Raw genomic sequence first — 13,045 nt, 5'->3', positions numbered from 1 at the left:
ATTTCCTCATGACAATACATATAAAAATTATAATATTTATGAAGATTCTAAGAATTCACCTTATATTAACACAGGTTTCAAATCTCGTTCGAAAAACAAATATTTATTTGATAACTATTTACTTCCATATCATATTGATTATTCAAAATTAGATCCACAATTTAAACCTAATATAAATTATTTTCCTTATAAAAGAAATAAAAAATATCAATTAAAATATATTGGTAATAATGGTGAATATCAAATGGATTTATTTTTTTCTGGTTATGATGAAACCACTAAAACAGAAACAAAATATTGTTATTTATTAGCAGTTGAAGTTAGGTCTAGATTTTTATTTTATGCCTATACTAATACAAAAATAAATGATAAAATAACTACAAAGAAATCAATAGAATCTATAGCTAAAGCTTTATTTATATTATATAATGCAGGATTTAATCCTAAAATTATACATTGTGATTCTGAAAAAACATTTTTATCAAAACCTTTACAATATATAGCAGCACATTTATCTGGTGTAAAAATAATTCCAGTAAAAAGAATAATTTTAGAAGATAAATCTTATCCTATTCATACTTCTTTAGCTATAATAAATAGAATTTGTAGAACTATTAGAGATATGGCTGATAATATGGGTTTAAAAGAAATAGATCCATATCATATGAAGAAAATTGTCGGTAATTATAATAATACTTATCATAAAACATTAAGTCAATTAAATCACATAAAAATTTCACCAATAGAAGCTTTTAATCAAGGAAAATCTTTTGGTTTAGAGTTACATAAATTAAATGATAAAATTATAAATCAAGAAGGATTTTATTTACCTCCTGGTACAACAGTAACAGTTTATAACACAGATCAACTAAAAAAGAGATCAAAAATATTATCAGATATTTTTATAGTAGATAATTTCGAAAAAGGTAAATATAATATTCATAATGAAAAAGGAATAAAAATGTCAGTACCAAGATATTTATTAAATCCTGTGCCTTATCCTATTAATTTTAATAAATAAATACTTTTTCTAATGATATATTAAATTCATCCATTAATGTGTTATATTCTTTATTATATTGAGAACTAAAATCATAACCATTAATCTTAATTGAGTTAACTTTTTTAATTGGATTTACATGTTTTAAACATCCAGGTTCAGGATCTTCATAACTTAATCTAACTTGATTAAAATCAATTTCTAAAATTAAACTTATAGCTTGTACTAAATCATTAGCATTAATTATAATTTTTACCACTATTATCAATTAAATTTGCTATTAATTTCATATTATTTGTTTTTAATATCGCACTAAATGTTAAAGCTATATGTTTATATAAAGCACTAGCATTATCAGTATTAAGATCAGTTTCTCTTGTAATTATTTTTGATGTTTCTTCATTAACTTCAGGATAATGTGCTGGTGTTTCACTATTGTTATTATTAATAATAACTTTACAATTAGCACTAGAACTATTATGTTCAGTATTATTCTTCCCTACATGGGGTGAGAAATCACTTATTTTAATCATAAAAAAATAATGATTTTAAAAAAAAAAATTTTCTTTATTTAGAAACCACGATTACTGTTAATATATCCATATAATGATGTTTTAACATCTGCAAATTTATTCTTATCTAGTAAAATTTCAGAAACTGCTTGCTTTGAAGCGCTTGTCCAATAATTTTCTCCTGTATCTTCTCTAATATATTTCTTAGCTGTTTTCTCATCTTTAATATTTTGACCTGCCAATATCTTATTCATTCTTGTTTTTATAATGTCATTATAAAATTTAGCAGATACACTAAGTATTGGAAACATTCCTTTAATCATAGCTAACTTTACAGGAAGTTGTTCATCATTAGCATTATTCTTTTGATAATCTTTAAGATAATCATTATAAATTGGCTTAATAACATATCTAGTAAACACTTGATTTGCTGTTCTCCTTCTTGGTTTGTGTGTTTTATAAACATCTCTAACACCTGTATCTTGATAATACTTTAAATTAAATTTATCAACAGTATCCATAATTTGTCTACCTTCTGGGGTAGGTTCTACCCTAGGATCATCAAATGGCTTATTATCATCATATGAAACTTTTCTTATATATTTATTAATAAATTCATCGAAATCCTCTATATGTTGATCTTTTGCTCTCAAAAGTTTTCTATTTTGTGGACTACCATATTTTTGTTGTAAAAATCTTATATATTGACTTTCATAGGGGTCATGTTGTTTAACCGTCCATCCATTTACAAATTTTGCTCTTTTATGTTGATCTGCAACTATAACATCTGGAATACCATCCTTATTTATATCTTCTTCAATTGCAGACCAATGATATCTTGGATCCTTTTTATCTTTATTATGTCTTTTAACTAATGCTCTTGCTCCTTCTATTGTTTGAAGCTCTCTAATTTTTTTTACATCTTTCTTTAAATCAAGAAAGAGATGTGCTAATGTATCCATATTTTCATCCAATATAACATTACTTCCTCCAGTATATTTATATTTATTCTTATCTTCTATAAAATCATACATTTTACCATCATGAGTTCTAATTTGATATTCATGAGGTCTTGGAGGTGGTGGTAAACTTTTGGTATTTGTTTATCTTTTTTTGATATTTTCCGTCCACTTTTTTCATAACCCAATGGTGGATTTTCAATAGACAAAATTGGTTTAATGTCGTCGTTTGTTATTGTTGGCTGCACTGATGAAAAATGATCTTCATATTCTGTTTCTTCCAAAGCATCATCCTTTTGTACTTCTGGATGAAATGCAAAAAAAAAAAAAAAAAATGGATGTTGAATATTTTGTAAATACGTCAATATATTGTCCCATAAAGTATTCTCATCTATATTGGTTGTTTTTAATGTTCGCCATATTTTTATTTGATTATTAAGATCATTTATAGTTTTATTGGATTGATTATTTCTCCATTGTTTTAAGTTTTCTTTAGCAGCAGTCATATCAATACCAAGAACATTGAGATAAGTAGCTATTTCATTATCTATACCCTGTTGGCCTTTTAACATTAAAAAAAAATGAATTTTAATTTTTCATTTTTTATTCAATTTTTATTTTTTGATTATTCACGTCGACGATTATTTTTTGATGTTCTGTCAGTTTTTGATAAACTGAATAAATTCGATCTTTAGTATAAGGCAATGGTATTTGAGCTATCATATAACTTAATTGTTGTTTAGAGAAATTAGGAAATATAAATATAGTACTTACATTAGCTTTAACTTCAGCAGGTAAAGATTTCCAAAATTGTACAGCGAAAAATACAGAACATTGAATATGAGCTAATTTAGTAAATAATTGATTAAAATAATTAGTAGGTTTTTTAAATAAAGGACTATTAGCACAATCTTCAAAAAATATTATAGTATGTAAAGTTAAATTATTAAAATTATTAATATATAATTTTTCAAATAATTCAGATATTTGATTATCTACTATTTTATTTTCCCAATGATTATTTTTAATTTCATTATAAAATTGTTTCCATTTTAATATATCTTTAACTATATCTTCTGCTTGATTTTCAGCTACATATAAAATTGGAATCTTTATTAAAGGTTTTAATGATTCAAATGTAGGATCATTTTTCTAATCCATTTTTATTAATATAAATTAATAAATGAGTTCTAGGACTAATATTACTAATTTTAATAATTTCTCTAATTATACATTGAGTTTTCCCACTTCTTTGTCTACCTACTGCTATATTTAAAGAATTATAAGGTACATTCACTTCTGGATGAATTTCACTTATTAATTCTTCATTTAATTTAGGTTTATTTTTATATAAACAATAATCAATCATATTATCTAAGGCATCAATATTAATATCGTTTTCCATAAAATAAAATAATTTTATAAAATCAATTCATTATTATTAATGGAATCTCTTTATACGTGCTTTGCACAAGAATTTAAAGATTGTGATTTTAGTGCTATAAATATTAAACCTTCGTTTTCTATTGTAAAAAATAAAAATGTAATAACATTAACTGTAACTGTGTATAATAAATATCATAATTTATTAAGAAAACAAATTTATAAATTTATAGATGAAAAATATCATCCTACTATAAAGAATCCTTTACAAAATATAACACCTGAACAATTAGATCAAGCTTATCAAATATCTAAAATGGAATTATTAAATCAAATATTTAATGATGATTTTAATAAATATAATGCTTATGTAAATAAATTAAATGTTTTACAAAATTATGCTAACTCAATAATGCCTCAAAATCAAAATGAACAATCTCAAAATGTTTTATAAATAAAAACTTAATGTCATTAATATTTTTTAACGTTCGAAAGGTGACACATTTGAATGAATAAATGTATAATGATTTTTATGTAATTTTTTATGGACAGGGGATCAGTGTTAAAAAAATGAATTGATTTCGATCGTATTTTCACACTTTTGAATAAACGATAGATTCGATTTTTACAGTTATGTACTAACTTAAGATATAAATTAATTTTCGAGATCATGGGATACGATCAGTAAACTATTTAAACGAAAAAATATTTGATAGTACAGTCTTTATTCAGGTTAAAAAGTCATTGTGATCAAAACTCTCAGAAAACAACATTATCGCTATTCAATTTTATGATCGTATATTTTGACAAAAACTATGATCGTAACTTTGGATCTTACAGTCATTTTGGCATTTTTTTCTTTAACGTTCATCTATCGTACTATTCAAAAATTACTTTTATCATAAACCATTGAAATAAATTGAATGGTTTACATCACTTCACTATTTAAATGTTGTCTAGAGTACGAGTGGGGTGTGAAATTGAATAGTTTACCAAGGAGTACCCCTTGATTGAATAGTTTATTGATCGGTATCTTCCGGATGAAAATGAAGATGCAAAGATCAAACTCATTTTTTAGACACAAAACAATGAAAAAAAATGATGTTGGAGTCGTTTACTCAATGTATTGAAGGATTCCTAATACTTCATCAAATTTGTCCTTCATGATTAGGTCAATTAAGTAATCTTTGATCAGATCACGGCAATTGGTAAGGCAATTTGAGGGTTCCGCCGTGATCGACCCTTCCTCCCACTGCAACACGAAGTAGAGGACTTCGTCGTCGCCTTCCTTACGGAAGTAGTGGTCAAGGATGCATTGGACCGGGTACTCTTGTTCCATTGTCAAATGAATTTAGAATACCCTAATATAAACTATTCAAATATAATGATTTATTTGATACTATTATGATGTTTTTGAATCAACATAAGTACCACAAACAGATTGTGAATATTCTGAAACATTTTCATATAAAGAATGTGTATATTTTCTAGTTTTCTTTTCAGCATAGGGTTTAATTGTAGAATAACAATAACCTTCACGACAACATTCATTTTGTTGATAACCAGTAGAAATATTATTAGACATAATTTGTCATTGATCTAATAATTGATTAGAACTCTTAAAACCTATAAATATTTTAGCTAAATTCTCAGGATCTGTCAAATTACTAGATGAAATAGCTTTTGATAATTGTACAGTTATTCTAAGTTTTAAAATTAATAAAACCTTCAGTTATTTGTGAAACCATATGATCACCATGAGTAATTCTTAATCTAGTTTCTTGTGATTGATTAAAAGGTGCATTTTGATCATGACAATCTTCAGTTCTTAAAATAAAAGAACGAGTACCATCATTTTTAGCAATTAAATCTTTAAGACGATCAAAATAAGCTCCAACATTACCTTGATCATCTTGTTCATTTTTAGATTGCGTATTATTATAATACATTAATAAAAATGAAAAATATTTTTCATTATTTTTAAATGGGTTGGGGTTTTTGGAATAAAATTAAAAAAAGGTTTGAGCAAATTTCAGTTAAGTAAAGAACAACAAGAAAAATTCAACAAAAATGTGAAAAAATGGTTAGAACATGAAAAGAATTTAGGTAATAAAAATAGAATTCTACCATATAAATATAATGATAAAATAATATCTAAAGATGTAAAAGAAAAAGTTAGGAATAAGTTAATATCACAGGATTTAATAAAACAATGAATTTATTTTTATTATTATTTATGGCGTGGGGTTTGTGGAACAAATTTAAAAACGGAATAAAGAAAATAGGACCTTTACTTAAAAAAATGAAAGAAGGATTTAAAAAAATTAGTCCACATATTGTGAAAGGTTATGAATTTGCTAAACAACATAAAGAAGACATTAAAAAAATAAGACCTTTTAAAAAGTTACCTGTGGATAAAATATTTGAAACCGGTGATAAAATAATTCCATTATTTAAAAATATAGGAAATGAAGCAAATGACAAGATCCATCCTATATTTTATCAATAAAAAAAGAATTAATATTTTATTTTTATTATTATTTATGGCTTGGGGTTTTTGGAACAAAATTAAAAATGAATTTAAAAAAGCAGGTGCTTACTTCAGAGATAAAATTATTAAACCAGTTGGAAGATTTATTGGTAATGTATGGAATAAAGTAGCTAAACCTGTTGTAAATACAGTAGGTAAAATACCTGGAATTGAAAATTTACCTGGACATGCAGGTGCTATTGCAAAAGGAATTAAAATAGCAGATAAATTCTCACCTGTTATAGATGGTGTAGCAAATGCGCTAGTTGGACAAAAGAAATAATAAAATATTATTTATATATATTGTTTTGAAACTATTCCAAATCCCAGGCGTCCTTAAAGAACACCTGTGTCCCATTTGTCATAGTTTAGTTTCAAAAATTCATTATAATTTAATAAAATTTTCATTTTTATTAATGTCTAGTAGCACGAAGGTGATCAAGACTTATTATGACGATGAGACATCAAATTCATCAACGATAGAGAAAGAAACTGAGTTAATAGATCCATCTATCCAGTATATAAAGTTACCAAAACTAACTATTAGTAATTCAATTTATTTTGAAAAATTATCAAATTATCCAATTGAAAGACAAAATAGTAGAATATATTCATCACCTTCTAGTTTTTTTATAGAATCAAAATAAATAAAAAAATTAAATCATTTTTTTTTATTTTTAGGCACTCTTGAAAAGATCCTGCTTTAAATCAAAAGCAGATTGATGAGTTTTGTCTTTATGTTGACTATTAACGATTACATTATCTAATAATGTACGATTAATTTCATCATTATATGACTCATAGATATATGACGCATACCATCGTCCAAATTTACATTTCAATGGAAATAAGTCTATTTCTAAATAATGAACATTTTGATTTATAGGTGGTTTCTTATTTTCAGTAATTGGAATTGATATTAGTATTGGATTGTCAAAGAATTCTATTATTTCTCTTTGAATAAAATATAAATCGGAAGAATTACTATGTTTTATTATCATCCCAATTGGATTGATAATAAAATTGTTGTAATTTCCCATTTTATTATATTTAGGATCAAAGAATATTGCAACATCAATAGCATCAAGATCCTTATTTTTGATATTGTCTGCAATTTGATCAATGGAAAAAATATTCGCATACATGAAGAAAAAATGAAGTGATAATTTATAACAGTTATTTACTATTTAAAATAAAGTTTGCCATGCATTCAAAAAATATTCGTCGCTTTTTTTGACAATTAACCTCCTGGCAAAGATAAATTGAATAGGATAAATGTCCGACCAAAGATAACCGGGGACAATTCGTGTTGGTTATGTGAGGTTTTTGATAGGTTTATGCGAAAAGTGGTGCTAAAAGTGCTATCGTTCCTATCAAAAAGTTTCGTGTTCTCTCAAAATTGAATGCGCATTCAAATTTTCAGACGAATTGTATGGCTCACAAAAATCATTTTGATTTTTGTAGCGAGCGGAGCGAGCACACTCGGGGGATTGGAGGAATCGGAGGCCTACGGGTCCGAAGGGCAATTCCGGAGGCCGATAACCCGGCGGGGCCCCTAGGGTCCTCGTGATCAGTCCCGACCGCATTATATACCTACCTTCCTTTGCATGTTATTCACTGAAGTCAATTGAATGCATACAATTTTGATATAATCTTACGTGGCCTGACTTTGAGAGATATAAAATATTCACCATTAATTTTCAAAGTTACGCTCAAAAACCGTTTAGCATTTCGACACTTTACACCTTTTGTATGACGATAGGACTGTACATTCAGAACAAAAAATTCAGAAGAACGATACAAAATAACGATTGCACTTTTATCTTATTTAAAATAGTCGTTAACATCTCCTGTATCATATGTGGTTATTAAAGTTATCGGAAACTTTTTGATATTAGTGATAGTTTGATTAGGATTTAGTTTAAATTTGGTTGTAGCTAATAATAGATTAAATTCTATTTTGTTGCCTTCATATAATAAACGATACAATTTCATAATATCATTATCATAATCAAGATGTGCATGTATATATCTAGTATCGGTAGGTATACCTTTTGTTTAAGACATAAAACCTATATCACCATCATTGTATAATAATTTATCGATATAGGTTTTCTTTATGATGAAGTAGCTTTCAACTGCTCAGTTGACATCGCTTCTACCATCATCACTAGTAAAATCAGAATGAAATTGCCCTAAATCATTACCTATTAGTTTTCTATTATATTTTGCCTCGAAGGCTGTTTCTAATTTGAATATTTAAATCCGATTTTACTATATGCATTGAGTCTGTATCTTGATAAAAAATTTTACAGCCAATGTCATTATAATGAAGAAAATGTTCCGTTAGGTCAAGTGACCAATTAAGTTGTGAAATATTTTGACTTACTTTGTGCCGATGTAGCCTATACCACTTTTTTAATCACATGGTGAAAAAGTGGTATCGCCGTCGACCGTTCATTTGTTTCGAAGGGGAGTGCTTGGGAAAGCTCAACTATTTTGGAACAAATCGACGAAAAATGGCTTGAAGCAAAAGTAAGCGACATTAACAACGGTACAACAACAATAAGAGAAACCAGAAATAGTGTAAAAATCAAAAATTCATCCGAGGCTATCGATATTTCTATTGGTTTATTTTATAGGACAATAGAAAGTAGAGGACTCAATGTTACACGAGGACGTGGAAGAAGTTTAATTAGTGTTAACGAAAAAAAACTCAAAAATATCATGCTTGAATATAGACAAAAAGGAATTATTATTGGAATAACAAAAATGTATTATATTTTCAGAGGGTCAAACACAACAATTCCCTTCCATTATGATTCTATTCGTGAAATTTATCATGAAGAAAAGTGAGTACAACCGAAAAAATCGAAGCAGCCGTTTATCGCCAGATGCCGATACCAATTTACTGTACCTAATGCTTACTGGCATGTTGATGTGCATTATTGGAAAAAAGTTTAGGGAATGTACATTAATGCTGCAATAGATGACTATTCGAGATATTGTTGGGATTGAGGCTGTTTCATCAAAAGATGCAAAAACTATTTCAAATTGTTCAAAAAAGTTCATTGAACTAAACGGTCGCCCCACTATCGTCTGGTGTGACAATGGAGGTGAAAATGTAGGCGATAAAGCTGTGGAATTATTAAGGGAAAAAGAAATAGGGCTAATAAAAATATTTCCTTGGGGATGAAGTATCCATGAAAGTCGAAGAAAATGGAAAAACAACTATCCACAAAATGGAAATAAATTCCTCAATTAATTTTCGATTAAAACTGAAAATTGATATGAAAATTCATTTATAACAAAATATTTTATTTTTCTAGTTAGTCCAAAATTATGCATTCAAAAAGTGAAGTCACTCGACCTGACGGAAAATTTCCTCCACAACATACAGTCAATGTCATATGCTAAGCACATCACTTCGTTCATTATACGTTTTGACATGCTTAATACTTGAACGTTGTCGGAATATATCTTTGATTACATTTTGAAATGTGGAATCATCATAATTCTCATCTTAATAAAAACCTCTGACTAATCTAAATTGAATCAAATTTTCTAATGTTATTTTATCAACCACCATAGTAACAGGGTTGTCTTCAGTAATATTATCATCATCGTTTAAATTTAATTGTTCTTCTTTAATTACTTTTGGAGGACCATTAATGACATTTATTCGAGCCATTGCTGATGGGTATAATGATACGGCATCAAAATCACATAATTCTTCTTTGATGTGCCATTTTTTATTATATGCAGTCATGCATCTTCCACCATAAACTGCTCTGGCTATAAAGCGTCTAACGTGCCCATCTACTCGGAATAAATTATTGTTTGTTGAATAAACTTTCTGTGTAAATACTGCATTAGCTAAATATGAAATTGATAAATAATGAAAGAGTGAAATATTGAATGATTCTTAAAAGCCTAAGCAAGAACGATTAAAGCCTTCACGTTATATTCTTACGTCTTGTCTACAATAATAGATCGCATATTCCCACATATTAAAAGTGGCTTCATCAATGCGACAGTTTGGGATGTTGATGTTTTTAAAAACCTGTTTTTCATTACCATCATATTTGTGAACCACACATAAATATGACTAATGGATAACACCTTTAACATCTGACTCAAAATCTTAATAATTTATTAAATTTGTATCAATAAATTTATCTTTCTTCTTCTTACTAATAAAACGTCTAACACAAGTGTTGGGATTATGATCTAATGAATAATTCATCCCGTTATAACATTGATTTGAAAAATCTGTACGTAATAAAGGAAAATAAGAATATGTAATTGATGTGAATTAATTTTTATTCATTAAAGGAGTAATTAATTGTAATGTATCGCATAATTTTTTACTTCTGTAATTAATCAAATTTGGTTCATCGAAATGCTGTACATAATTTAGAGTAAAATACATCATTTTTTTTATAAAGTGATGTTGTTCAAATAAATATGAATGAACTTTGTCTTTTGCTTGTTCTAATTTTGGACCAATATAATCAAAAGTTTGACCTTTTTTTTGGTAAACTATTGGAAGTATTCGAAGTTTACCATTTGATTCTACTGTCTTGTATACTTTATGTATTTGAACATATACAGAATTTTTATAACAAACGAAATCAAGTTTTGATGCTATTTGATATTCAATTAATATCCGACATCTCATTTTGTCGAGAACATCTTCCACGATTTCAGATTGCTTTAAAGCATAAATAAAGCAGCAATCATTTAATTCTTCTTGTTTATTATCTACTAATAATGTTTCAAATATTTGTAAACGCCTTAAATAATATATAATAGTATAAAAAAAAATATTTAAAAACACTAAATAAGGAAAGAAGTGCTCTACATTTTGATTAGCATTTGATACAAGTTGCATCCCAAAACCAGTTAAATGAATCCAATACGGTATATAGGCATTATCTTCATCTGAACCTTCAATTTCATAAATTTCAGTATAATCTGTTTCAATATCTCCTCCAGGTTCAGTAAAACTTGTTAACATATTACGATAAAATTCATATTAACATGGTTTTTGAGACCAATCTTCATCCTTCTATGATTCACAAAATAATGTTGTGCAATACTAATTCTACCAATGTGATTTTGTATATGTTCTAAAATAATGACATAAAATTGATGACGTTGAGGGTCTGTAAAACCTCTAAATTTTATAATAAAATTATCTGGAATAATACGAAGAAATTGACGTAAATTTATAAAATTATTTCTAAAATCATTTGCAGTAATTATATAATTAGGGACAAAAGGTGGATCAGGTGTTTGAGGTGGAGGTTATGAAAAAGGTGAAGGTGGTGGGTCATCAGGGACAGGATATCTATTAGGACGACCATGTTTAGGTGGTGTTAAAGATGGAGGAGGTGGATTAACAGAAGGATAAATAATGATCGATTTATCATCTATAATGGGCATACTTTTTTCAGATTCTTTTAAATACGTTTTTGTTTAAGTGGAATTTCAAAAACATGTACATCTTTGTCTATAATTGGCTTTGGTTTTTCAATTCTTGTTGGTTCATAAGGATTTATAAAATCGTCATCATTTTCAATTGGTAATTCTTTTTTATATGGTTCAAAAGTTTCATATGTAAATTCTGTATTTAATTAATATAATTCTTCGTTTTCATCAAATTCTTTTTTTAAATCTTCCTGTTGTTCATTGAAACCTAAATAAACTATATCTGGGTCTTCTTCTAGTTGAGTTTCACCCCAAGGTTCGATTACTGATGGTTCGTTCCTATCTTCTTATTCATATAATAAAAATATTGTTTGTTGTTGATACTTGTTTGTAATTTCTTTTATTTGAGGTAATGGTAAAGTTTCTTTATGAATTATGAATATTTTTTTGAAATATTTTTTTTCTTCGCCCTTATATAGATTAAATAAATGTTGATACTATCAAAAAGAGACTCTTGCTTTACAAAAGTAATTGGGAAAAAAGTGACGCTTGTAAAAAAATGTGTCTTGCTTCACAAAAGTGAATATCCAAAAATTGAATAAAAATAAATTTGACACATCACTTTATTTGAATTATTTGTGCCTACATTATTTTTTTGCCCTATAGGGGTACAGGTGTGATGAGCACCAAATTAAATATACCTTTTCTTTCCATATATTTTAGCAAAAACATTTTAAATACATAAAAATATCTATGATGATATAGAGATTATTTTGAGCATTGATTTCTTTCAAAAATTAAAAATCAAATTATTATACATTTTTTCGAGAAATTTAATTTTTTGATATTTTTCGATGAACATAGGATTTATAATTAATGTTTGATAATTTGTATATAATTTAATTTTTTTTTTATTGTGTATTCATTATGAAAATGCACTCTTTAAGGCAATAAATAATGAAAAATAAACAATTCAAAAATGCAGATATTAACTTTTATTAAGCAAGGCATTTACTTTTGTATAGCAATATATATAGATTAAACAATTGAATAAAAATCAAAAATAGAAATACGAGTCAATAATAAAATATATCAAAAAATATTGAATAATAAAAATAATTATATTAGTAAAGAAAAAACGCATTAACATCACGAGAAATGAAAGAATAAGAAAAAAACACACACAAGAAAAAAAATAATGAATCAGAACGATAAAAAGTGCCCTATA

The 13,045-nt window shown here is 26.8% G+C and overlaps 2 protein-coding genes across 2 annotated transcripts; both read right to left on the bottom strand.

Moving 5' to 3' along the window:
* Positions 1-1,571: 1,571 nt before the first annotated feature.
* On the bottom strand, positions 1,572-2,474 carry GO595_007386 (uncharacterized protein; the record flags this gene model as incomplete). The annotated part of the gene is made up of 1 exon (XM_067920844.1): positions 1,572-2,474. One exon carries the CDS (start codon positions 2,472-2,474, stop codon positions 1,572-1,574), a length of 903 nt encoding a protein of 300 aa, XP_067772446.1.
* Positions 2,475-4,968: 2,494 nt separating this feature from the next.
* On the bottom strand, positions 4,969-5,193 carry GO595_007385 (uncharacterized protein; the record flags this gene model as incomplete). The annotated part of the gene is made up of 1 exon (XM_067920843.1): positions 4,969-5,193. The coding sequence occupies one exon, from the start codon at positions 5,191-5,193 to the stop codon at positions 4,969-4,971; it is 225 nt and encodes a 74-aa protein (XP_067772445.1).
* Positions 5,194-13,045: the final 7,852 nt, after the last annotated feature.

This window comes from Histomonas meleagridis (genome assembly GCF_020186115.1).
Source record: "Histomonas meleagridis strain 2922-C6/04-10x chromosome Unknown contig_52, whole genome shotgun sequence".
Taxonomy (NCBI): Eukaryota; Parabasalia; order Tritrichomonadida; family Dientamoebidae; genus Histomonas; species Histomonas meleagridis.
This window is presented reverse-complemented; position numbering and strand designations above follow the sequence as displayed.